The 24,783-nt window shown below is 51.1% G+C and overlaps 1 protein-coding gene across 2 annotated transcripts in view; it reads right to left on the bottom strand.

Annotated features, from left to right (window-relative positions):
* The window catches only part of LOC123768544 (vesicular glutamate transporter 1), a 221,503-nt gene that overhangs the window by 86,492 nt on the left and 110,228 nt on the right, over nucleotides 1-24,783 (bottom strand). The window contains exon 1 of one of the 2 annotated variants that reach the window (XM_069336352.1): nucleotides 10,410-10,538. The exons of the other annotated variant lie outside the window; for it this stretch is intronic. Coding sequence (XP_069192453.1) covers nucleotides 10,410-10,444 — 35 coding nt within the window. The 5' untranslated portion in view covers nucleotides 10,445-10,538. Of the gene's footprint in view, nucleotides 1-10,409; nucleotides 10,539-24,783 lie in introns of those variants that run through there. 2 annotated transcript variants of the gene reach the window in all.

The raw sequence follows: 24,783 nt of genomic DNA on the forward strand, positions 1-24,783 counted from the left end.
ATATATATATATATATATATATATATATGTTACATTCTTGTACAGCCACTAGTACGCGTAGGGTTTCGGGCAGGTCCCTGGAATACGATCCCCGCCGCGAAGAATTGTTGTTACATCCAAGTACACATTTTACTGTTGCGTTAAACAGAGGCTACAGTTAAGGATTTGCGCCCAGTAAATCCTCCCCGGCCAGGATACGAACCCATAACAAAGCGCTCGCGGAACGCCAGGCGAGTGTCTTACCACTGCACCACGTAGACTGGTGGATTTCATGGATATTAGAGTGGCCCTTGAATCCTCAATAAGTAAAGATTTATATAATTAATTCCCAAGCATTATTGCCAAGTTTCCTACGCCCTTCAAGTTTCAGAATTATTAATTTCTGACCTTCCTGGGAGATCTGTCATACAGACACGTTCAGGTATCAGGATGATGATGGCAGTGTATCGTTAAGTATTATTCATTTATTTAGGATTAATAACCCCTTCATTTGTTGCTCCCCCTCATTTAATATTTCATATTTAATATTAGGTGGTAGTTCAGTGAGGGTCACTGTGATCTGCAAGCAGTGTTAAGCTGGGGGTTAGTGAGAAGGGGTGGAGCAGGTTTGGGATATTACAGCGCCACTCATCCTGTGAGTGGACACACCGCCATAGTGACAGTATTGGGCAGCGTCACTCATCCTGTGAGTGGACACACCGCCATAGTGACAGTATTGGGCAGCGTCACTCATCCTGTGAGTGGACACACCGCCATAGCAGCGGTGTATAAGATATCTCGCTGGGGATTCTATACATGTTTATAATGTTTGTTAGATGGGCAGCCTCCCAGGGAGTGGTTAAGACCACCTCGTAAGAGGGGCCTCGTAGCCTGGTGGATAGCGCGCAGGACTCGTAATTCTGTGGCGCGGGTTCGATTCCCGCACGAGGCAGAAACAAATGGGCAAAGTTTCTTTCACCCTTAATGCCCCTGTTACCTAGCAGTAAATAGGTACCTGGGAGTTAGTCAGCTGTCACGGGCTGCTTCCTGGGGGTGGAGGCCTGGTCGAGGACCGGGCCGCGGGGACACTGAAAAGCCCCGAAATCATCTCAAGATAACAAGATAGATGTCTCAAGATAACCTCCCGTACCGCCGACCATCAGTACGGGAGGTGGAAGTGTTCTGGACCACTTCCTGACCTCGTCAACGGGGTTGTTAACCGCAGTGTTCCCTGAACACATTCACTAACTTCTCCCAAATACTTCTTGTCTGGGTTACTGTGTTACGTTACTTGTTCCTTGCCTGCTCTTACTTGTTGAGTCTCGGGGGATGAAGCGCTCTCAAGGTGGTCTCCTTCAGCGTCCTTTATAATTCACTTTGTTTATTATGCACCCCATACCCATCCCGTGGGAGGTGGGATGGGAAGGGGTTACAGAGGCACATGATGGGTTAAGGGACTGGACCCCAGAGTTCGTTTAGCTGAGCCAGTGACAATCTTATGATGCTAGTTACATAATTATTAATGTTACATACGCATGCGCGTATATATACAATGATTTACAGAAATACATATACATATCGATAATCTTTTTATATATCACAAGTGATTCAACAAGAGGCTCACAACAGTCACTATACAAGGCACTTTACATCTACGGTGAGTCACACAGTTACTAGTCTTGCTGCACACCCACCCAACTGGGCGGCAGCTTTACAGTCATGTGCACCACACCCACCCAACTGGGCGGCAGCTTTACAGTCATGTGCACCACACCCACCCAACTGGGCGGCAACTTTACAGTCATGTGCACCACACCCACCCAACTGGGCGGCAGCTTTACAGTCATGTGCTCCACACCCACCCAACTGGGCGGCAACTTTACAGTCATGTGCTCCACACCCACCCAACTGGGCGGCAGCTTTACAGTCATGTGCTCCACACCCACCCAACTGGGCGGCAGCTTTACAGTCATGTGCTCCACACCCACCCAACTGGGCGGCAGCTTTACAGTCATGTGCTCCACACCCACCCAACTGGGCGGCAACTTTACAGTCATGTGCTCCACACCCACCCAACTGGGCGGCAGCTTTACAGTCATGTGCACCACACCCACCCAACTGGGCGGCAGCTTTACAGTCATGTGCTCCACACCCACCCAACTGGGCGGCAACTTTACAGTCATGTGCTCCACACCCACCCAACTGGGCGGCAGCTTTACAGTCATGTGCTCCACACCCACCCAACTGGGCGGCAGCTTTACAGTCATGTGCACCACACCCACCCAACTGGGCGGCAGCTTTACAGTCATGTGCATGCATTACCTACAGTAAGCAAATTTTGGATACTTCGCTAAGATTTCGGGCAGCACATCATTATGAATGAAGTACTTACACATTTCTTGGACACTATTGATGGTGTTATCTCTGAATTCCGCGATTTTTTCACATTCCATTATATAATGACGCAAAGTATGCGAATAGTTCTGCTGACAGAGTTTACATTTAGTCAAATCTACATCAGCAGATGTTACAAACTCCCAGAGGTACTTGTAGCCGAGCCTAAGCCTAGCAGTGGTAACATCTAGAAGTCTGCTAACATTATTGGATGACCCATAGACGTGCGGTTCTTCCTGCATAATAGAATGATGATAGATGGAGTAACTGGTGTGAATTTCACTTTGCTCAAGTCTCCGAAATTTAGTTGATGTTCCTGGGATATTACTGCCCTCAGGCTGCTCAAAGGTGGTCCAAGTTGGTAATCAATTCCCTCTTTACGAGCAAAAATCTTGGCCAACTCATCAGTTCTATCATGCATTCGGAGACCAATATGGGAAGAAATCCTCAGGAGACAGACTCTGACTCCATCATTGATTATTTCATTATATCTGTGTCTAGCTTCGGAGATAAGCACGTCACAGTTATGCCTTAAGGAGCTGAGGGCAGTCAAGGATGACAAGGAGTCACTTACAATTAGCGTGTCAACTTTGGATGCATATACGCGCTCGAGTGCAAGGATTATGGCAACCAATTCTGTCTGAAGAGTTGAGGCTCAGTTAGTTATAGAAGCCAGCACATCTACTAGTTCATTTAGATTCCATTGTGTGAGGGATATAGAGGTTAAACACTCTTCCTGGTTAGTAAAGTATCAGAACCAAGCCAAACTGCGCTCTGCCATCATCGGTGACACCATAGCCCGTTCCTCCTCTTTCATCTCTATCTACACCTCCATCCTCTCCCAGCTCTATTCCATCAATACCTCCTTCCCCTTCCCCTCTCTATTCCATCTAAGCCCCAACTGCCTCCACCTTACCCTTCCCTCTCTGAGCACTACCGTGACGAGGGCTGGGGAGTGATGGGGCATGGAAGATGACGGAAGGGGGGGAGGGGGTATTAGGTGTGGGTGAGGCATGGGGAGGGGAGGCAGGGGAGGGGAGGCAGGGGAGGGGAGGCAGGGGAGGGGAGGCAGGGGAGGGGAGGCAGGGGAGGGGAGGCAGGGGAGGGGAGGCAGGGGAGAGGACAATAGTCCTGTGGGCAGCCACCGGTAAATTGGACCCGCGGGCGTGTTATGACGCTCCCCCCCCCCCCTCCTGACACCCGCCCTTGACGCCCTCCCACGCCCACACTAACCTCCCCCACGCCCCACAACCCCCCCACAAGGACCCCCACACTAACTATGGGACCACATACAGTGTCACACACGCACATCATGGCATGACAGGCAGGTGTAGACTTAACATCACAGATAAGCTCCCTGGATGATCTGAGAAGTGGCTACTGGACTTAAAGGAGGATGAATGCAAGGTAATAAGTCATGGCTAAGCAGCAAGAGACAAGCCACTGATCAAACTCAACTCTGAGGGAGAAGTCTCCATGGTACTTCAAAAGATGATCCGAGGATTTGGGAGTAATCAGGTGGGAAGACTCGACTTGTAAGGAGAACAAAGATGCCGCCACGACGGTGGGGGAGATGACAGGTTTGGTAACAAGAGTCCTTCATACAAGAGATGCCACACCTGTATGTTGGTGTGATGGGTTTGTCCACACTAACAGCCCCATTCAGTGCCAGGGAAATTGCTGGCTTCGAGTACGTGCAGAGATATCTTATTGCCTGGATCTATTCCATAAAACATTGGCTGCTGGGATCGGTTAAAATGGCTAAATCTGTATTCATTAGAGCGAAATGGATACACAGTAATTTAGATATGCAAAATATTAGAGGGACGAGTTGCAAACCTGCACACGCACACACCACCACATGTGGCCACCAGGCATGGCAAGAATTATGTGAAAAATAGCCTATTTGAAAGCAAAAATAGGTGTAATGGGTACGCTGAGAGGCTCTATTATCAACACCAAGGGCCAGACTCTTCAGTACTCTCCTCTACACACACACACACGAGGGCACACCTGCTCCACCTCTCACAGTGTTGTTGTTTTAGGTTTAGCTACTCGGAACGAAATGTCCATGTAGCACGGGCTATGGTGAGCCCGTAACTGTTCCACAGAGAACTTTATAAACACCTTCAAAGCACACCTGATTGATCAATCAGGTGTGCTTTGAAGATTAAGCCACCCAAGAGGTGGCAGGGGCTTGAATAACCCGTCACACACCTGATCAACCAGGCTGTGATTCATACGTGACAGTACGAGCAGCGGTGTATAAATGCCTGCTTGATCACACCACCTTCCAGGAGACGTGGCCAGATATACCGGGCCGCAGAGGCATTGATCCCCGGAACCAGCAACCACTAAGCAACATGCAGCAGCAGAGTCTCACATACGTGGCTGACGTCATCAACATATGTGATACTGGCAACTAGATGAACAACATTTAGAACCCTCCTTCGCATCCCTCACCCGCCTCCATATACTATCCTCCTCTCCTCCCGTCCCGTCTATCCTCTCTCTCTATCCTGCCCCTCCTCTCCCATTAACCCCCCCCCCCCGCAAGACAAAGGAACAAGGGAAGAAAGAAACAACACATCACGGCCCAAAGTTCCACCCACCTTTAAAAGACGAATCGAACTTGGGACTATTAAATCCTGCCACAAAGGCACACAGCCCAATCGAACCCCCATTTACCATCCCTCCCCCTCCCCCTCCCTTCCCCCTTCCTTCCCCTCCCCGTCTCCCCCTTCCCACTCCCTGCCTCTCCCTGCATTTCCCTCTCCCTGCATTTCCCTCTCCTTGCCTCTCCCCCTACTCTTCCTCTTCCCTTTTCCTTGCCTGCAGCGAGGTATCTGACTTGAGCATCGAGGGTACCGTCACGCTGAGGCACCAAGGGAGAGCCAGGGAGAGTCAGGGAGACCAAGGGAGAGCCAGAGAGACCAAGGGAGAGTCAGGGAGACCAAGGGAGAGCCCGGGAGACCAAGGGAGAGCCCGGGAGACCAAGAGAGAGTCACGGAGACCGAGGGAGATATATATGAAAATAGACACCAGGTATAAGAAGCAGGAAACTCCATCACTCCTGGGGTGCCACATGGCTGACAACACCCCAACATGTGTCAACATAGACTCAGGGACTGCCACATGGCTGATAACACACCCAACATGTGCCAACATAGATTCAGGGACCGCCACATGGCTGATAACACCCCCAGCATGTGTCAACATAGACTCAGGGACCGCCACATGGCTGACAACACCCCCAGCATCAATAACAATCTCCAGCGAAGTTTAAACATTCCAATTTAGTCTTTGTCATCATGATGACGGTGGACGGAAGTGCTTTACGGACCTGTGTTTGGGTACAACGATCGTTAGGTTGAGAGGGTCGTTAGTGGTTGTGGGGGGGGGGGGGGGAGGGGGAAGGAGGCACCTGGCTATCAAAGGTTCGCTCGCCTCTAAATAGCCGGTTTTTGGTTTCACTCCGGAAAAGAATTGAGGCTTTTGTGGGTGTATTTTATGGTTTGGGAGATGGGGAAGGGGGAGGAGTGGGAGAGGGGTGGGGGTGGACATGTGGGGGTGGGATGGGAGGGGCAGCAAGCCGGGTAGGGGAAGGGGGGGGGGAAGGTTTAAAAGCGAGGACGAGTCCCACCTGTTGAACGTCCTAACACCTGTTCATCTCTCTTTACACGAACACAGCCATACCATCTCTGCCATCACTGTCCACACATTACACACAGCCCTGACAACACTCCCCCCCCCTTCCTTCTCCCTCTCTCCCCCTCTCCCTCTCTCTCTCTCTCTCTCTCTCTCTCTCTCTCTCTCTCTCTCTCTCTCTCTCTCTCTGTCCAAATTCTCCCCGCGTCTCTAATTCTCTGACCTTAAATTATCTTCCATCCCCTCTCTCCGTCTTTGCGTCCCCTCTCCCAATCTCTCACAATAGGAGTAGGATCGATGGATTGTTTCAAGCTAAGGTTAGACATATACGAGAGTGCTTGGGTGAATGTAAACATGAGCCGCGCCGTATGGACCAACAGGTCCTTTCCAGTTTCCGTGATTCTTATGTTATCATTGTCCCTCACTCCTCCCTCATGCTCCTATTCTCCCTTTCCTCATTAAGGTCCGATTCCTCCCTCTCCCTCCCTCCCTCCTTCCCTCCCTCCCTCTCTCCCTCCTTCCTTCCCTCCCTCCAGTCACACTTGGCGCAGATGTCCGGTTTTAATACTATGACGGCCAGCAGCAGGAAGAGACGCAGAAGCAGCAGCAGGATGATCTATGACGCAGGACAGGAAGAGTCGAGCTCCCCGCCCCGAGTACTTGTGGCCGACGCCTAACAATCTAGACGCCTAACAACCTAGACGCCTAACAACCTAGACGGCTAACAACTTGATGTACAGATTACCATTATCAGATTACCAGTACCAGATCGTACATTACCACGTTACACCACCGGCTGGTGCCAGAGGGCACCCTGGCTCTGCCAGCCCCAGCCCCCGTGTGTTGACACCGGAGGTCGGCGTTGGTGACACGAATGGTGCTCAATGACTGACTTGTCAGGTCTCCCAGCTGGTTAACTGATGACTTCTGGCACCGGCTATGGTGGTAACGTGCCCCCGTCGGTCGGTCGGTCCGCCGACTGATCTGCGAGGAGTGTAGGCGAGGCCCCCCACCACCGCCCCCCCCCCTCAACCACTCTCCCCACCCTCTCATCCCCCACTAACAAACCGCCACCTCGTAACCCTGCCCCCTTACAGCCTAACTCTCCCCCCACCTCTCCCCCCTTCTCTCTCTCTCTCTCTCTCTCTCTGTAACCTCATCTTCTGTGAGACGGGTAATGTGATATCCCCTTTTATAACTTCATCATCCGAGGGGAGGGGAGGTGGGGAAGGGGGGGGTGAGAGGCAGTTGGCTGGGGAGGGGAGGGTGGGGAGAGGGGAGGGGAAGCAGAGGTGGGGTCCAGGGTTTGGTCTCAACAAGAGGTGCTTCTTATTGTCTTTGTGTTGCTGACTATTGTAATCCTTGCAACTGTCCCTCCCCCCCCACCCCCCCCCTCTCTCTCTCTCTCTCTCTCTCTCTCTCTCTCTCTCTCTCTCTCTCTCTCTCTCTCTCTCTCTCTCTCTCTCTCTCTCTCTCTCTCTCTCCGAGAGAATAAGATCAAATAAAAATAAAAGGCAGTGTGAGAGTTTTTGTATTTTTTAACTTGTGAGAAGTTTTGGAATAAATTATAATTGGTATAAGGAATTTTAGCTCGGAAAATTTCTAAGAACTTTCTTTATTCTTTAACCTTTATTCCTGTCGTGATATTCAACTTGGTCGCCTGAGGAAGGACTTGCTTAGCTAACACACCAGTGTAGTAACCAGCTCATTCCTCACTTTGGGACCATGTATGAACAATTGACTAGGCGCGAGCAAACGCCGAGACCCCAATGAAAATTGAAATCCCCCCCACTTAGGCCGCCGACCTTCGCCAATCGCCGAAGCGAATCTAACGAGTAGGTCACGGGCTCTCACAACAATAATTTATTGTTGTGTGGTGCCGTATATTTGATCCCAAGCTCAGAAAATAAGTCTCAATGTTAGTCGAGTGTGAAGAACATTTACATAACAATAATAATGTGTGGGGGTGTAACGAAAAGACAGTGTTAACCATAACAACTTAGTTTATTCAATAAAGTACTAACTACTACAACAAAACAAAAGAAATGTCAATGACGTTACTCGAAATCCTTCCTGTGACACTATCAATGACAGCTAGACACCAGCCCCTCGGACTGCATAATGAACTAACTCGAACATAAGCGTGACCACAGAGGAATCAACAAGCAAGCAAGAACTAACAGATCTATAATCACAATTACAACAAATGACACAGTAGGTTCTGAAATACGTCTCCAGTAACCTCCTAACTGTTCTACGCCTCAGTGCAGTCTACTCCTGCAACAGCGGTTGCAATGCAATCAAATCAGTAGTCTTTCAATGACAACAATAACTAATGGGTTCACTGGCAACTCCAGCACCCTTCCTCAAATTAATCCTTACGTTAACACTACGTCCCACGGACGATCAACAATCAATATCAATTGATTTACGTTAATAACACAATAACATTTACGTTAATAACAAGGTAACATTTACGTTAAATTAACAACTCTTACAACTGTCACTAGTAACACGGAAATCAAACAACACTCTACCCGTCGAGCATTCAGTGAGAAAATCCCATTAATCCCTGTACTTCCAGACAGCTGATTAATCTCTACTAGTTACGTTAATTTACGTTAATCGGTTACTAATCACTCAGCGATGGTAAACTCTGATTTGCAATGTCCAAAGTGCTAAGAGAACGGTAATCACTCGTGATTACCTTTAGAGTAATCAATTACTATCCTCAAGATCAATAATTAAACAATTAAAATACGCAACCTTTCACACTGGCTCAGCAATTTACATTAAGGTACGAATTCCGTCTGAGCCTTCCATACTCAGACCAATTCAGGCGACTAATAACAGTAATTAGCCCCACGTTTACGTTATTCTAAAATGACGCTACTCCTCTCACGAGTCAATCAAATGCCGGTACTTCCGGGCAGATAACGACGTTACGTTAATGGAACAATGTAGCCTTCGTGTGAGTCGATCAAACAAGGATCGAGATTAATTACTTTGACTTCCTGAAACACGTCAATTACCCGGCCCACTGACCGTTAATTACGACAGACAATACTCTAATTCTTATCTGGCTGATGGCTAGGCTCCTCGAGACTACCGTAGCTGCTTACAGGAAAGTAAATTAACCCAAACGCATTCTACGTTACTCAAATTGTCAAAGAACAAATTCTCTTAAAGCAATGGGCGTTCCCTTGGTTACGTTATATTAATTGCCTCGCAATCACCTCACTGAATACTGGACTTCGATGTCCTACCAGATAACCAGGAGAATATATGTATATCCAAGTACTCGTCTACAGCCGAGTTCCCCCACGACAATGACAAATCACACTAACAAATCACAGTGATTTACGTTACAATACTGCAGAATCTAGCAAAATAACATACAGGACATGAACCCTCTAGAACACTGCCCCACAATGGTTTTACTGAACTGCAATCACATACGGTGATTGCTCAACACTAGCAACAATCACCAACAAATAACAACCCCCTTTGCAATAACACACACGGCAAGTACTCTAATTCCCAAATATTAGGATACTGCACACACTTACTTACTGCTGCAAAGGACCCCTAGAACATAGGTCAATATATTGCAATCACCACACAGTAAATAACACATTAACACTGGGCACCGTGACACTACGATTATATATATATATATATATAATTACCGCTGACACATGTAGCCTACAGCTATCAAACGTTATTGGGAACACTAAGGAGAATCTCACACTCCTTAAATCACATGGGTGAGTGATTTATCGGTCACGCATGCCGATAAACACTCGAGAGTTACGTTACTCGACAGAGCGGGGGCGGTCTCTCTAGACGGCCTCGTCACTCACCAAACCTCACCAAAATTACGTTAATTAATACTGCAACCACAATATATATATTTATATAAATCACACTTGTCACGGCCCTGGGAACACTACAAGAAATTTAAGCCACACTGTGGCACACTCCACAATAATCATTGCCAGGAATCACTGGCGTTACACATACCTGAGCGCTCAGTGTTGGAATTCCACACCTGCAAGACCACACATGGAAATGATATCACTCCGTCCCACGGACGATCAAAAATGATTACCACAATGAAATAAAAGAATTTATTACATGGACATCCTCTCCGTCCTTGGCTAAACTATGTATCCTGTTCCCCGTGTGTACCCACACACACACACACTGTACGTCTGTGTACACTTAAGTCCCTCTGGACTGACAAGATGACAACACAGGTGATTAATCTCCTCGCCCACAATTCACTCCACCTGAACAGGTGCTGCGTGACAATGTGACGGAACACTTGACCTCGAATTCAAGCTTTAGAGACTACTAATCACCAAAATACACACATAGGTACTTACTCATTCACACTGCCGGCTTTACACACCATTCCCATACATCAGGCACCCCGCTATAGGTGGCTGGCTCGCTCCGGGTGGCGTAGGCGGCGGCAGTTCCTGACCGTAGTACAAACACGGGAAATTGCCTTAACACTGACACAAATTTCCCCGTTCCCATCGACTGCTACAGAGCACTAGCAAGTCTAATCATCACTGGTATGGGATCTACGAGTCTGTTGCTGCTCGTATGCACATTCCCCCACGATCCCAGATCACTGTACCTCTACCCCCTGCATACAATAATGTCTTAAACCCCTCCAAGCGACGACTCCGGCCGGATTCTGTGACGACCGATGTCGTAGGTGAAGCAGGAAGCATCAGCAGTTGTAGTCCAGCCACCACGACGCCCTATACATCAATTTGGCCGAATTGAGTACAGGAACGTCTTGACAAGGTGGCGGCTGAGTTCAGAATGATGCTCACACCGGCTCTTCCCGCGTCCTTCTCGAAATAACCAATGAGAGGAAGGCATACAGCGGCCTACCCCTCTCATCCAATCAGCGACGGTGTAGCATAGCCCCTAGGGCAGCTCCAAGATGGCCGACCAACATGGCGGCTCAAGATGTTTACTAAGATGGCGGCTGTCTCCATGACAACCACTCAAGTGGCCAGCGAGCGTGGGGCCCCACATGTCTACCCACCCCACGCCTGCGGCCTAGGCGTTCGCGCGCAAAGTTGTCTGGCTCCATGCCATACAATGAGATGATGCTATCAGCTCTAGCACTGTCCACAGACATGCCACCCCGGCCAGGGTAACATTTATGGACTGCTGATGACTGGGGCTCTCACATGAGCCCAAACACTAGATGTTTCGGTTGCTGGTACAAAACTTAAGTCCGCCCACTTAACAAGTGCACTTAACAAGTGTACTGGCTCCCACAGGCATAAGAGCACTATTGTAAGTGAGCTGGTGAACCACCTCCTCACATAACTCCCCACCAAAAAGATAAAATTTCCCGGAGGAAAATTTCATCTAAAAATCACCAGCCACTTACACTTGGCTCTTAATTAAGTGCACGGCGGCTGGGTGGTGGTGGTGATTCATCCGTTTTCCGTTGACGTCGGTGGCTGGCGGGACAAGATGTGACGTCACTGGCTCGTCCAGGGTGGTACTTCCTGACCATAGTGCGGTCGGGCTCAGGTTCTGGGTCCAGGTTAAGCCGGCTCAACGCCTCGCAGCTTCCCTTCCTCAGTCCCTTCACACTCTCGCCACACAGGTCTGTGTCATACTGGACACAATAGGTAGCACACTGGGATGGACTTACCAATGAAGTACAGACTCAACACCTTCCCTACCCTACCGACACAATTCCGACAGTTAGCAGACTGTCTTGACTTCCCGGTGACAGGGTCTTTCTTCCTGTCTGTCTGTCACTCTCAGACCTAGTTGCTCTACCGACTGAGTTGACTGGGCTGAGGCCTCTTCAGCAGCTGTCAAACCTCGCTCCTCACTGAGCACTTGGTCACTGACCTGCTCGTTCTTCAATCTCTCAGCGACTGTTCGTTTGTCTGAACGATCTTCCAACAGCCTGAAAGATTGGTCCAGAATATCCACTTCACTTGTTGGAACCACAGCTACCTTAGCCTCACCACTGGTAACATCAAGCAGACGTTTACTCTCCTGTGTGGTGTTAACCCTCGCGGGTCTGGCTGGTTGGCAGGTCGTGACGGGATCACCTGATCCGGGCCACACCCGTCTCACTGGGCTCACCTCCGTTTTCTGTGAAATGAAAGAAGGAAAATTGCTCTTTTTTCCTTTTACCTCATGCACCTGATCTTTCGCCTGATAAGAGGCGACCTTGACTTCCTCAGCTGGCGGCCGTGTGACATCGCCGTCAGCTGGTGAGACCCATCTGAGTCCCTCTGAATCAGTTCTCGTTTTCTGTGCAATAGGGAGAGGAGGATGGCTCCGGTTTCCTTTCACCTGCTGCGCCTCTTCTTCTGTCTGGGCGGCGGTGATCTCTGCTCGACCAGCCGGCTGACGCTTGGTGTCAACGCCAGCGGGTTTAACCTTCCTCTCACCTGTTCCTGTTTCCTCTGGGTCATTTCCACAGGACAGACCCACCTGGTTCTCTATACCAGGAGTATTACCTATCAAAAGTCCATACACTGCCTTTCTACTTAGCGCAGCTTTGATCTTACCTTTGATATATGGGGTGTCTACCAACACGGACACTTCTTCCATGTCCTTACCAGTGCCATCTGGGTACTGGACATGGAGGGTTCGACCTGTTCTACTCTCAGGCTCAACCAAACTGCTCCTGACCATGTTAACTGTAGCACCCCGGTCTCGAAAGACACTCGTCCATTGCCCATTAACTCTTCCTCTAGTTAACTCGAGTGTGTCTCTTAGGGCATCACCTCCCACGGTACTCATGCCTGTAACTTGCACCTTGGTCACCTTCTTAGTCTTAAGCCTAGTGCTGCTCGGGCACTTAGCTGCTCGGTGACCTGCCATGTTGCATGTGAAGCACCTGGGTCCCTTAACCTTGGGTTTCTGTTGGTGTCCCTTAGACTTACTTCCTTTAGGTTTGGCTCCCTTACTTGGAGCTTGAGTAAACCTTTCAACCTTTGTCACACATCGATCTAGGTATGCATCCCTAGGATCGATCTTCTCCTCTCTTGGCAATAGAGGAGGTACCTCTACTTCCAGCGCCTGTACCTCTGAGCTTGGCGCGGCAGGAGGGGCTTGACTCCCCGTCCTTGCCTCGGATTGCACTCTTGCAACTTCCAATCTAGTCAATCTCTCGTGGTGGGCATTCCACATGTAAGCCACAAATTTGGCCTTATCCTCTCTTTGCAGTTTCATAGCATCAGCTTGAGCTGCTAGGTACTCTAAAGTCATTTCCTCCTGGGGTTGTTCAGTCCCCCTCCTGAGAGGTTGTTCTGGTATCTGATTGACTACTTCCAATGAAACGTTTCTGTGGCCCAAGGAATCAGTCCTTAGCCTAGGCTGGGGTCGCGACTCCCCTTCCTTCTCCTGGGGTGGACTCAATCCCTCACCCCCTGACATACCGACTATACCACGGTCGGCTAGGGGAACTCCCTTGTCCCCTAGATCACTTCTGTTTGCTCTTTCTAGACATAGACGCCGTACATAGGCATTATGATCCTCAACATACCGCCTACATTCCTCATCTGTACGACTGTTTCTATCCTTTGGCAGCACGCCATACTTAGTCACATACAGATATACGTACTTCTTTCTATAATCCTCATCCATTCTGTGTGTGTGGTGTGTGTGTACCTAATCCTGCTAACCGACAACATACACACCCACAGCAATATTGTTCTGCAATGTTCTTCACACCTTTCTTCACAGGTTTCTCAACTTGATGAGTCTCACTTTTCTGATTATGAATCAAAAGTCTACGGCCCCACGTTGGGCGCCACGCTGTGAGAGTTTTTGTATTTTTTAACTTGTGAGAAGTTTTGGAATAAATTATAATTGGTATAAGGAATTTTAGCTCGGAAAATTTCTAAGAACTTTCTTTATTCTTTAACCTTTATTCCTGTCGTGATATTCAACTTGGTCGCCTGAGGAAGGACTTGCTTAGCTAACACACCAGTGTAGTAACCAGCTCATTCCTCACTTTGGGACCATGTATGAACAATTGACTAGGCGCGAGCAAACGCCGAGACCCCAATGAAAATTGAAATCCCCCCCACTTAGGCCGCCGACCTTCGCCAATCGCCGAAGCGAATCTAACGAGTAGGTCACGGGCTCTCACAACAATAATTTATTGTTGTGTGGTGCCGTATATTTGATCCCAAGCTCAGAAAATAAGTCTCAATGTTAGTCGAGTGTGAAGAACATTTACATAACAATAATAATGTGTGGGGGTGTAACGAAAAGACAGTGTTAACCATAACAACTTAGTTTATTCAATAAAGTACTAACTACTACAACAAAACAAAAGAAATGTCAATGACGTTACTCGAAATCCTTCCTGTGACACTATCAATGACAGCTAGACACCAGCCCCTCGGACTGCATAATGAACTAACTCGAACATAAGCGTGACCACAGAGGAATCAACAAGCAAGCAAGAACTAACAGATCTATAATCACAATTACAACAAATGACACAGTAGGTTCTGAAATACGTCTCCAGTAACCTCCTAACTGTTCTACGCCTCAGTGCAGTCTACTCCTGCAACAGCGGTTGCAATGCAATCAAATCAGTAGTCTTTCAATGACAACAATAACTAATGGGTTCACTGGCAACTCCAGCACCCTTCCTCAAATTAATCCTTACGTTAACACTACGTCCCACGGACGATCAACAATCAATATCAATTGATTTACGTTAATAACACAATAACATTTACGTTAATAACAAGGTAACATTTACGTTAAATTAACAACTCTTACAACTGTCACTAGTAACACGGAAATCAAACAACACTCTACCCGTCGAGCATTCAGTGAGAAAATCCCATTAATCCCTGTACTTCCAGACAGCTGATTAATCTCTACTAGTTACGTTAATTTACGTTAATCGGTTACTAATCACTCAGCGATGGTAAACTCTGATTTGCAATGTCCAAAGTGCTAAGAGAACGGTAATCACTCGTGATTACCTTTAGAGTAATCAATTACTATCCTCAAGATCAATAATTAAACAATTAAAATACGCAACCTTTCACACTGGCTCAGCAATTTACATTAAGGTACGAATTCCGTCTGAGCCTTCCATACTCAGACCAATTCAGGCGACTAATAACAGTAATTAGCCCCACGTTTACGTTATTCTAAAATGACGCTACTCCTCTCACGAGTCAATCAAATGCCGGTACTTCCGGGCAGATAACGACGTTACGTTAATGGAACAATGTAGCCTTCGTGTGAGTCGATCAAACAAGGATCGAGATTAATTACTTTGACTTCCTGAAACACGTCAATTACCCGGCCCACTGACCGTTAATTACGACAGACAATACTCTAATTCTTATCTGGCTGATGGCTAGGCTCCTCGAGACTACCGTAGCTGCTTACAGGAAAGTAAATTAACCCAAACGCATTCTACGTTACTCAAATTGTCAAAGAACAAATTCTCTTAAAGCAATGGGCGTTCCCTTGGTTACGTTATATTAATTGCCTCGCAATCACCTCACTGAATACTGGACTTCGATGTCCTACCAGATAACCAGGAGAATATATGTATATCCAAGTACTCGTCTACAGCCGAGTTCCCCCACGACAATGACAAATCACACTAACAAATCACAGTGATTTACGTTACAATACTGCAGAATCTAGCAAAATAACATACAGGACATGAACCCTCTAGAACACTGCCCCACAATGGTTTTACTGAACTGCAATCACATACGGTGATTGCTCAACACTAGCAACAATCACCAACAAATAACAACCCCCTTTGCAATAACACACACGGCAAGTACTCTAATTCCCAAATATTAGGATACTGCACACACTTACTTACTGCTGCAAAGGACCCCTAGAACATAGGTCAATATATTGCAATCACCACACAGTAAATAACACATTAACACTGGGCACCGTGACACTACGATTATATATATATATATATATAATTACCGCTGACACATGTAGCCTACAGCTATCAAACGTTATTGGGAACACTAAGGAGAATCTCACACTCCTTAAATCACATGGGTGAGTGATTTATCGGTCACGCATGCCGATAAACACTCGAGAGTTACGTTACTCGACAGAGCGGGGGCGGTCTCTCTAGACGGCCTCGTCACTCACCAAACCTCACCAAAATTACGTTAATTAATACTGCAACCACAATATATATATTTATATAAATCACACTTGTCACGGCCCTGGGAACACTACAAGAAATTTAAGCCACACTGTGGCACACTCCACAATAATCATTGCCAGGAATCACTGGCGTTACACATACCTGAGCGCTCAGTGTTGGAATTCCACACCTGCAAGACCACACATGGAAATGATATCACTCCGTCCCACGGACGATCAAAAATGATTACCACAATGAAATAAAAGAATTTATTACATGGACATCCTCTCCGTCCTTGGCTAAACTATGTATCCTGTTCCCCGTGTGTACCCACACACACACACACTGTACGTCTGTGTACACTTAAGTCCCTCTGGACTGACAAGATGACAACACAGGTGATTAATCTCCTCGCCCACAATTCACTCCACCTGAACAGGTGCTGCGTGACAATGTGACGGAACACTTGACCTCGAATTCAAGCTTTAGAGACTACTAATCACCAAAATACACACATAGGTACTTACTCATTCACACTGCCGGCTTTACACACCATTCCCATACATCAGGCACCCCGCTATAGGTGGCTGGCTCGCTCCGGGTGGCGTAGGCGGCGGCAGTTCCTGACCGTAGTACAAACACGGGAAATTGCCTTAACACTGACACAAATTTCCCCGTTCCCATCGACTGCTACAGAGCACTAGCAAGTCTAATCATCACTGGTATGGGATCTACGAGTCTGTTGCTGCTCGTATGCACATTCCCCCACGATCCCAGATCACTGTACCTCTACCCCCTGCATACAATAATGTCTTAAACCCCTCCAAGCGACGACTCCGGCCGGATTCTGTGACGACCGATGTCGTAGGTGAAGCAGGAAGCATCAGCAGTTGTAGTCCAGCCACCACGACGCCCTATACATCAATTTGGCCGAATTGAGTACAGGAACGTCTTGACAAGGTGGCGGCTGAGTTCAGAATGATGCTCACACCGGCTCTTCCCGCGTCCTTCTCGAAATAACCAATGAGAGGAAGGCATACAGCGGCCTACCCCTCTCATCCAATCAGCGACGGTGTAGCATAGCCCCTAGGGCAGCTCCAAGATGGCCGACCAACATGGCGGCTCAAGATGTTTACTAAGATGGCGGCTGTCTCCATGACAACCACTCAAGTGGCCAGCGAGCGTGGGGCCCCACATGTCTACCCACCCCACGCCTGCGGCCTAGGCGTTCGCGCGCAAAGTTGTCTGGCTCCATGCCATACAATGAGATGATGCTATCAGCTCTAGCACTGTCCACAGACATGCCACCCCGGCCAGGGTAACATTTATGGACTGCTGATGACTGGGGCTCTCACATGAGCCCAAACACTAGATGTTTCGGTTGCTGGTACAAAACTTAAGTCCGCCCACTTAACAAGTGCACTTAACAAGTGTACTGGCTCCCACAGGCATAAGAGCACTATTGTAAGTGAGCTGGTGAACCACCTCCTCACAGGCAGGATCTGGGAAGTTGAAAAGCAATTTAGAGACAGAGGGGGAGAACTGTGGGAGATTGAAGAATATTGGGAAGGGGAGAGTACTGGGAGGAGGTGAGGGGGGAATACTGGGAAGATACTGGTACTGGTAGAGGGGAGAATATTGGGAGAGGGGAGTACTGTGAAGGTACTGGGAGACGGGAGTGGGAGAGGAGAGGAAGGACAAAGGAACAGATACACTTGGTACTGACTCCCAGTACAATTACTTCTAGAGAATTATTACACCACAAATGGCGTTCTTTCGAATAATAAACTAATGTCTCTAATGAGAGAGAGAGAGAGAGAGAGAGAGAGAGAGAGAGAGAGAGAGAGAGAGAGAGAGAGAGAGAGAGAGAGAGAGAGAGATATCACGCTCACTGACACAAGAGAAGTGATCACCAGGCTACCTGTCCCAGCAAAAAATAAAAAAATAAAAATAAATATATATACAGACCGGATCAACTGCTTCAAGACATATCCAGTGAACAGACCAAGAAATACTTAGATCTGGATTAAAGCCATTGTCTACCACTCTCCCCATAACTTCCTACTGGTGCCCCGTAACTCTCACCACTTGTAACACCTCTTAAAGGTCACCCCGACCTGTCGGGATGACCTTTGCAGTGTGATACATCACATTGCAAACAGCTGCGTCTAACAGCCTGATGATACGGAATGCCTTATCGTGTTATTGCGTCGCATAGCACTGGTATTTAATAGCAATTTTTTCAATATTACAGGGATAATAAGATTAACGACCGTGAAGGTGGTTATCGGTCAGCACGGTGTGGCTCGTCCGGTGGCGGGCGTTAGCCAATCAGAATCACCGGGCGAGGTAACGAGTGCTGGTCGGAGCATGAGGAGAAACAGAAATCTACTCCCCCCTACGGAGCATGAGGAGAAACAGAAATTTTCGGGCCTTTAGTGTCCCCGCGGCCCGGTCCTCGACCAGGTTTATGCAACTGTAGAGTTCTCATCACCCAGGAAGACGCTACAGTAGAGTCCTCAACACCCAGGAAGACGCTACAGTAGAGTCCTCATCACCCAGGAAGACGCTACTGTAGAGTCCTCATCACCCAAGAAGACGCTACAGTAGAGTCCTCATCACCCAGGAAGACGCTACAGTACAGTCCTCATCACCCAGGAAGACGCTACAGTAGAGTCCTCATTACCCAGGAAGATGCTACAGTAGAGTCCTCATCACCCAGGAAGACGCTACTGTAGAGTCCTCATCACCCAGGAAGACGCTACTGTAGAGTCCTCATCACCCAGGAAGACGCTACTGTAGAGTCCTCATCACCCAGGAAGACGCTACAGTAGAGTCCTCATCACCCAGGAAGACGCTACTGTAGAGTCCTCATCACCCAGGAAGACGCTACAGTAGAGTCCTCATCACCCAGGAAGACGCTACAGTAGAGTCCTCATCACCCAGGAAGACGCTACAGTAGAGTCCTCATCACCCAGGAAGACGCTACAGTAGAGTCCTCATCACCCAGGAAGACGCTACAGTAGAGTCCTCATCACCCAGGAAGACGCTACAGTAGAGTCCTCATCACCCAGGAAGATGCTACAGTAGAGTCCTCATCACCCAGGAAGACGCTACTGTAGAGTCCTCATCACCCAGGAAGACGCTACAGTAGAGTCCTCATCACCCAGGAAGACGCTACTGTAGAGTCCTCATCACCCAGGAAGACGCTACAGTAGAGTCCTCATCACCCAGGAAGACGCTACTGTAGAGTCCTCATCACCCAGGAAGACGCTACAGTAGAGTCCTCATCACCCAGGAAGACGCTACAGTAGAGTCCTCATCACCCAGGAAGACGCTACTGTAGAGTCCTCATCACCCAGGAAGACGCAACAGTAGAGTCCTCATCACCCAGGAAGACGCTACAGTAGAGTCCTCATCACCCAGGAAGACGCTACTGTAGAGTCCTCATCACCCAGGAAGACGCTACAGTAGAGTCCTCATCACCCAGGAAGACGCTACTGTAGAGTCCTCATCACCCAGGAAGACGCTACTGTAGAGTCCTCATCACCCAGGAAGACGCTACAGTAGAGTCCTCATTAAGTAAATCTTAACACCCTCACAAAAAAAAACTCAACGCGGACGAAATAAAGAAACTCATCAGGACGTGGAGCAAAAATGATGGCGGGAGGGGGGGGGGTGTGAATATTGGGGACAAGGGCGTGACGACCACCACCAGGGACCACCATGGCCCGGGACCACCACCACCACCCGGGGCCACCACCACCAGGGACCACTACCACCACCAGGGACCACTACCACCACCAGTGACCACCACCACCAGGGACCACCACCACCAGGGACCACCACCACCAGGGACCACCACCGCCAGGGACCACCACCACCAGGGACCACTACCACCATCAGGGACCACCACCACCCGGGACCACCACCACCACCAGTGACCACCACCACCAGGGACCACCACCACCAGGGACCACCACCACCAGGGACCACCACCGCCAGGGACCACTACCACCAGGGACCACTACCACCATCAGGGACCACCACCACCCGGGACCACCACCACCAGGGACCACCACCACCAGGGACCACTACCACCATCAGGGACCACCACCACCCGGGACCACCACCACCACCAGGGACCACCACCACCAGGGACCACCACCGCCAGGGACCACCACCGCCAGGGACCACCACCACCAGGGACCACCACCGTCCCGAGCACAAGTTTATTCCTCCAGAAGTAAATCTGACGAGAAAATATGGACCGAGTTTCTTTCTTCTCGTAACTGGTGGCGATAGATGGCCAAGAGGGGGGGGGAGACAGTAGAGGACACAGCTCCAGGAGACAGTAGGGGACACAGCTCCAGGAGACAGTAGGGGACACAGCTCCAGGAGACAGTAGGGGACACAGCTCCAGGAGACAGTAGAGGACACAGCTCCAGGAGACAGTAGGGGACACAGCTCCTGGGGACAGTAGAGGACACAGCTCCAGGAGACAGTAGGGGACACAGCTCCAGGGGACAGTAGAGGACACAGCTCCAGGGGACAGTAGGGGACACAGCTCCAAGGGACAGTAGAGGACACAGCTCCAGGAGACAGTAGGGGACACAGCTCCAGGGGACAGTAGAGGACACAGCTCCAGGGGACAGTAGGGGACACAGCTCCAGGGGACAGTAGAGGACACAGCTCCAGGAGACAGTAGGGGACACAGCTCCAGGGGACAGTAGAGGACACAGCTCCAGGAGACAGTAGAGGACACAGCTCCAGGAGACAGTAGGGGACACAGCTCCAGGAGACAGTAGAGGACACAGCTCCAGGAGACAGTAGGGGACACAGCTCCTGGGGACAGTAGGGGACACAGCTCCAGGAGACAGTAGGGGACACAGCTCCAGGAGACAGTAGGGGACACAGCTCCTGGGGACAGTAGGGGACACAGCTCCAGGAGACAGTAGGGGACACAGCTCCAGGAGACAGTAGGGGACACAGCTCCTGGGGACAGTAAAGGACACAGCTCCAGGGGACAGTAGGGGACACAGCTCCAGGGGGACAGTAGGGGACACAGCTCCAGGGGACAGTAGAGGACACTGCTCCAGGGGACAGTAGAGGACACAGCTCCAGGGGACAGTATGGGACACAGCTCCAGGGGACAGTAGGGGACACAGCTCCAGGGGACAGTAGAGGACACAGCTCCAGGGGACAGTAGGGGACACAGCTCCAGGGGACAGTAGGGGACACAGCTCCAGGGGACAGTAGGGGACACAGCTCCAGGGGGACAGTAGAGGACACAGCTCCAGGGGACAGTAGAGGACACAGCTCTAGGGGAGACAGTAGAGGACACAGCTCCAGGGGACAGTAGAGGACACAGCTCCAGGGGACAGTAGATGACACAGCTTCACGGGACAGTAGAGGACACAGCTCCAGGGGACAGTAGGGGACACAGCTCCAGGGGACAGTAGGGGACACAGCTCCAGGGGACAGTACACAGCTCCAGGGGACAGTAGGGGACACAGCTCCAGGGGACAGTAGGGGACACAGCTCCAGGGGACAGTAGAGGACACAGCTCCAGGGGACAGTAGGGGACACAGCTCCAGGGGACAGTAGGGGACACAGCTCCAGGGGACAGTAGGGGACACAGCTCCAGGAGACAGTAGGGGACACAGCTCCAGGGGACAGTAGAGGACACAGCTCCAGGGGACAGTAGGGGACACAGCTCCAGGGAACAGTAGAGGACACAGCTCCAGGGGACAGTAGGGGACACAGATCCAGGAGACAGTTGGGGACACAGCTCCAGGGGACAGTAGAGGACACAGCTCCAGGGGACAGTAGAGGACACAGCTCCAGGGGACAGTAGGGGACACAGCTCCAGGGGACAGTAGGGGACACAGCTCCAGGGGACAGTAGAGGACACAGCTCCAGGAGACAGTAGGGGACACAGCTCCAGGAGACAGTAGGGGACACAGCTCCAGGGGACAGTAGAGGACACAGCTCCAGGGGACAGTAGAGGACACAGCTCTAGGGGAGACAGTAGAGGACACAGCTCCAGGGGACAGTAGAGGACACAGCTCCAGGGGACAGTAGAGGACACAGCTCCAGGGGACAGTAGGGGACACAGCTCCAGGGGACAGTAGGGGACACAGCTCCAGGGGACAGTAGAGGACACAGCTCCAGGGGACAGTAGGGGACACAGCTCCAGGGGACAGTAGGGGACACAGCTCCAGGAGACAGTAGGGGACACAGCTCCAGGGGACAGTAGAGGACACAGCTCCAGGGGACAGTAGAGGACACAGCTCCAGGGGACAGTAGGGTACACAGCTCCAGGGGACAGTAGGGGACACAGCTCCAGGAGACAGTAGAGGACACAGCTCCAGGGGACAGTAGAGGACACAGCTCCAGGAGACAGTAGGGGACACAGCTCCAGGGGACAGTAGGGGACACAGCTCCAGGGGACAGTAGGGGACACAGCTCCAGGGGACAGTAGGGGACACAGCTCCAGGGGACAGTAGGGGACACAGCTCCAGGGGACAGTAGGGGACACAGCTCCAGGGGACAGTAGGGGACACAGCTCCAGGGGACAGTAGGGGACACAGCTCCAGGGGACAGTAGAGGACACAGCTCCAGGGGACAGTAGGGGACACAGCTCCAGGGGACAGTAGAGGACACAGCACCAGGGGACAGTAGGGGACACAGCTCCAGGGGACAGTAGGGGACACAGCTCCAGGGGACAGTAGGGGACACAGCTCCAGGGGACAGTAGAGGACACAGCTCCAGGGGACAGTAGGGGACACAGCTCCAGGGGACAGTAGGGGACACAGCTCCAGGGGACAGTAGGGGACACAGCTCCAGGGGACAGTAGGGGACACAGCTCCAGGGGACAGTAGGGGACACAGCTCCAGGGGACAGTAGGGGACACAGCTCCAGGGGACAGTAGGGGACACAGCTCCAGGGGACAGTAGGGGACACAGCTCCAGGGGACAGTAGGGGACACAGCTCCAGGGGACAGTAGAGGGACACAGCTCCAGGGGACAGTAGGAGGACACAGCTCCAGGGGACAGTAGGGGACACAGCTCCAGGGGACAGTAGGGGACACAGCTCCAGGGGACAGTAGGGGACACAGCTCCAGGGGACAGTAGAGGGACACAGCTCCAGGGGACAGTAGGAGACACAGCTCCAGGGGACAGTAGGGGACACAGCTCCAGGGGACAGTAGGGGACACAGCTCCAGGGGACAGTAGGGGACACAGCTCCAGGGGACAGTAGGGGACACAGCTCCAGGGGACAGTAGGGGACACAGCTCCAGGGGACAGTGGGGGACACAGCTCCAGGGGACAGTAGGGGACACAGCTCCAGGGGACAGTAGGGGACACAGCTCCAGGGGACAGTAGAGGACACAGCTCCAGGGGACAGTAGGGGACACAGCTCCAGGGGACAGTAGGGGACACAGCTCCAGGGGACAGTAGGGGACACAGCTCCAGGGGACAGTAGGGGACACAGCTCCAGGGGACAGTAGGGGACACAGCTCCAGGGGACAGTAGGGGACACAGCTCCAGGGGACAGTAGGGGACACAGCTCCAGGGGACAGTAGGGGACACAGCTCCAGGGGACAGTAGAGGACACAGCTCCAGGGGACAGTAGGGACACAGCTCCAGGGGACAGTAGAGGGACACAGCTCCAGGGGACAGTAGGGGACACAGCTCCAGGGGACAGTAGAGGACACAGCTCCAGGGGACAGTAGGGGACACAGCTCCAGGGGACAGTAGAGGACACAGCTCCAGGGGACAGTAGGGGACACAGCTCCAGGGGACAGTAGGGACACAGCTCCAGGAGGACAGTAGGGGACACAGCTCCAGGGGACAGTAGGGGACACAGCTCCAGGGGACAGTAGGGGACACAGCTCCAGGGGACAGTAGGGGACACAGCTCCAGGGGACAGTAGGGGACACAGCTCCAGGGGACAGTAGGGGACACAGCTCCAGGGGACAGTAGGGGACACAGCTCCAGGGGACAGTAGGGGACACAGCTCCAGGGGACAGTAGGGGACACAGCTCCAGGGGACAGTAGGGGACACAGCTCCAGGGGACAGTAGGGGACACAGCTCCAGGGGACAGTAGGGGACACAGCTCCAGGGGACAGTGGGGGACACAGCTCCAGGGGACAGTAGGGGACACAGCTCCAGGGGACAGTAGGGGACACAGCTCCAGGGGACAGTAGGGGACACAGCTCCAGGGGACAGTAGAGGACACAGCTCCAGGGGACAGTAGGGGACACAGCTCCAGGGGACAGTAGAGGACACAGCTCCAGGGGACAGTAGGGGACACAGCTCCAGGAGGACAGTAGAGGACACAGCTCCAGGGGACAGTAGAGGACACAGCTCCAGGGGACAGTAGGGGACACAGCTCCAGGGGACAGTAGGGGACACAGCACCAGGGGACAGTAGGGGACACAGCTCCAGGGGACAGTAGAGGACACAGCTCCAGGGGACAGTAGGGGACACAGCTCCAGGGGACAGTAGGGGACACAGCTCCAGGGGACAGTAGAGGACACAGCTTCACGGGACAGTAGAGGACACAGCTCCAGGGGACAGTAGGGGACACAG

Source organism: Procambarus clarkii, chromosome 35 (assembly GCF_040958095.1).
Source record: "Procambarus clarkii isolate CNS0578487 chromosome 35, FALCON_Pclarkii_2.0, whole genome shotgun sequence".
Lineage (NCBI taxonomy): Eukaryota > Metazoa > Arthropoda > Malacostraca > Decapoda > Cambaridae > Procambarus > Procambarus clarkii.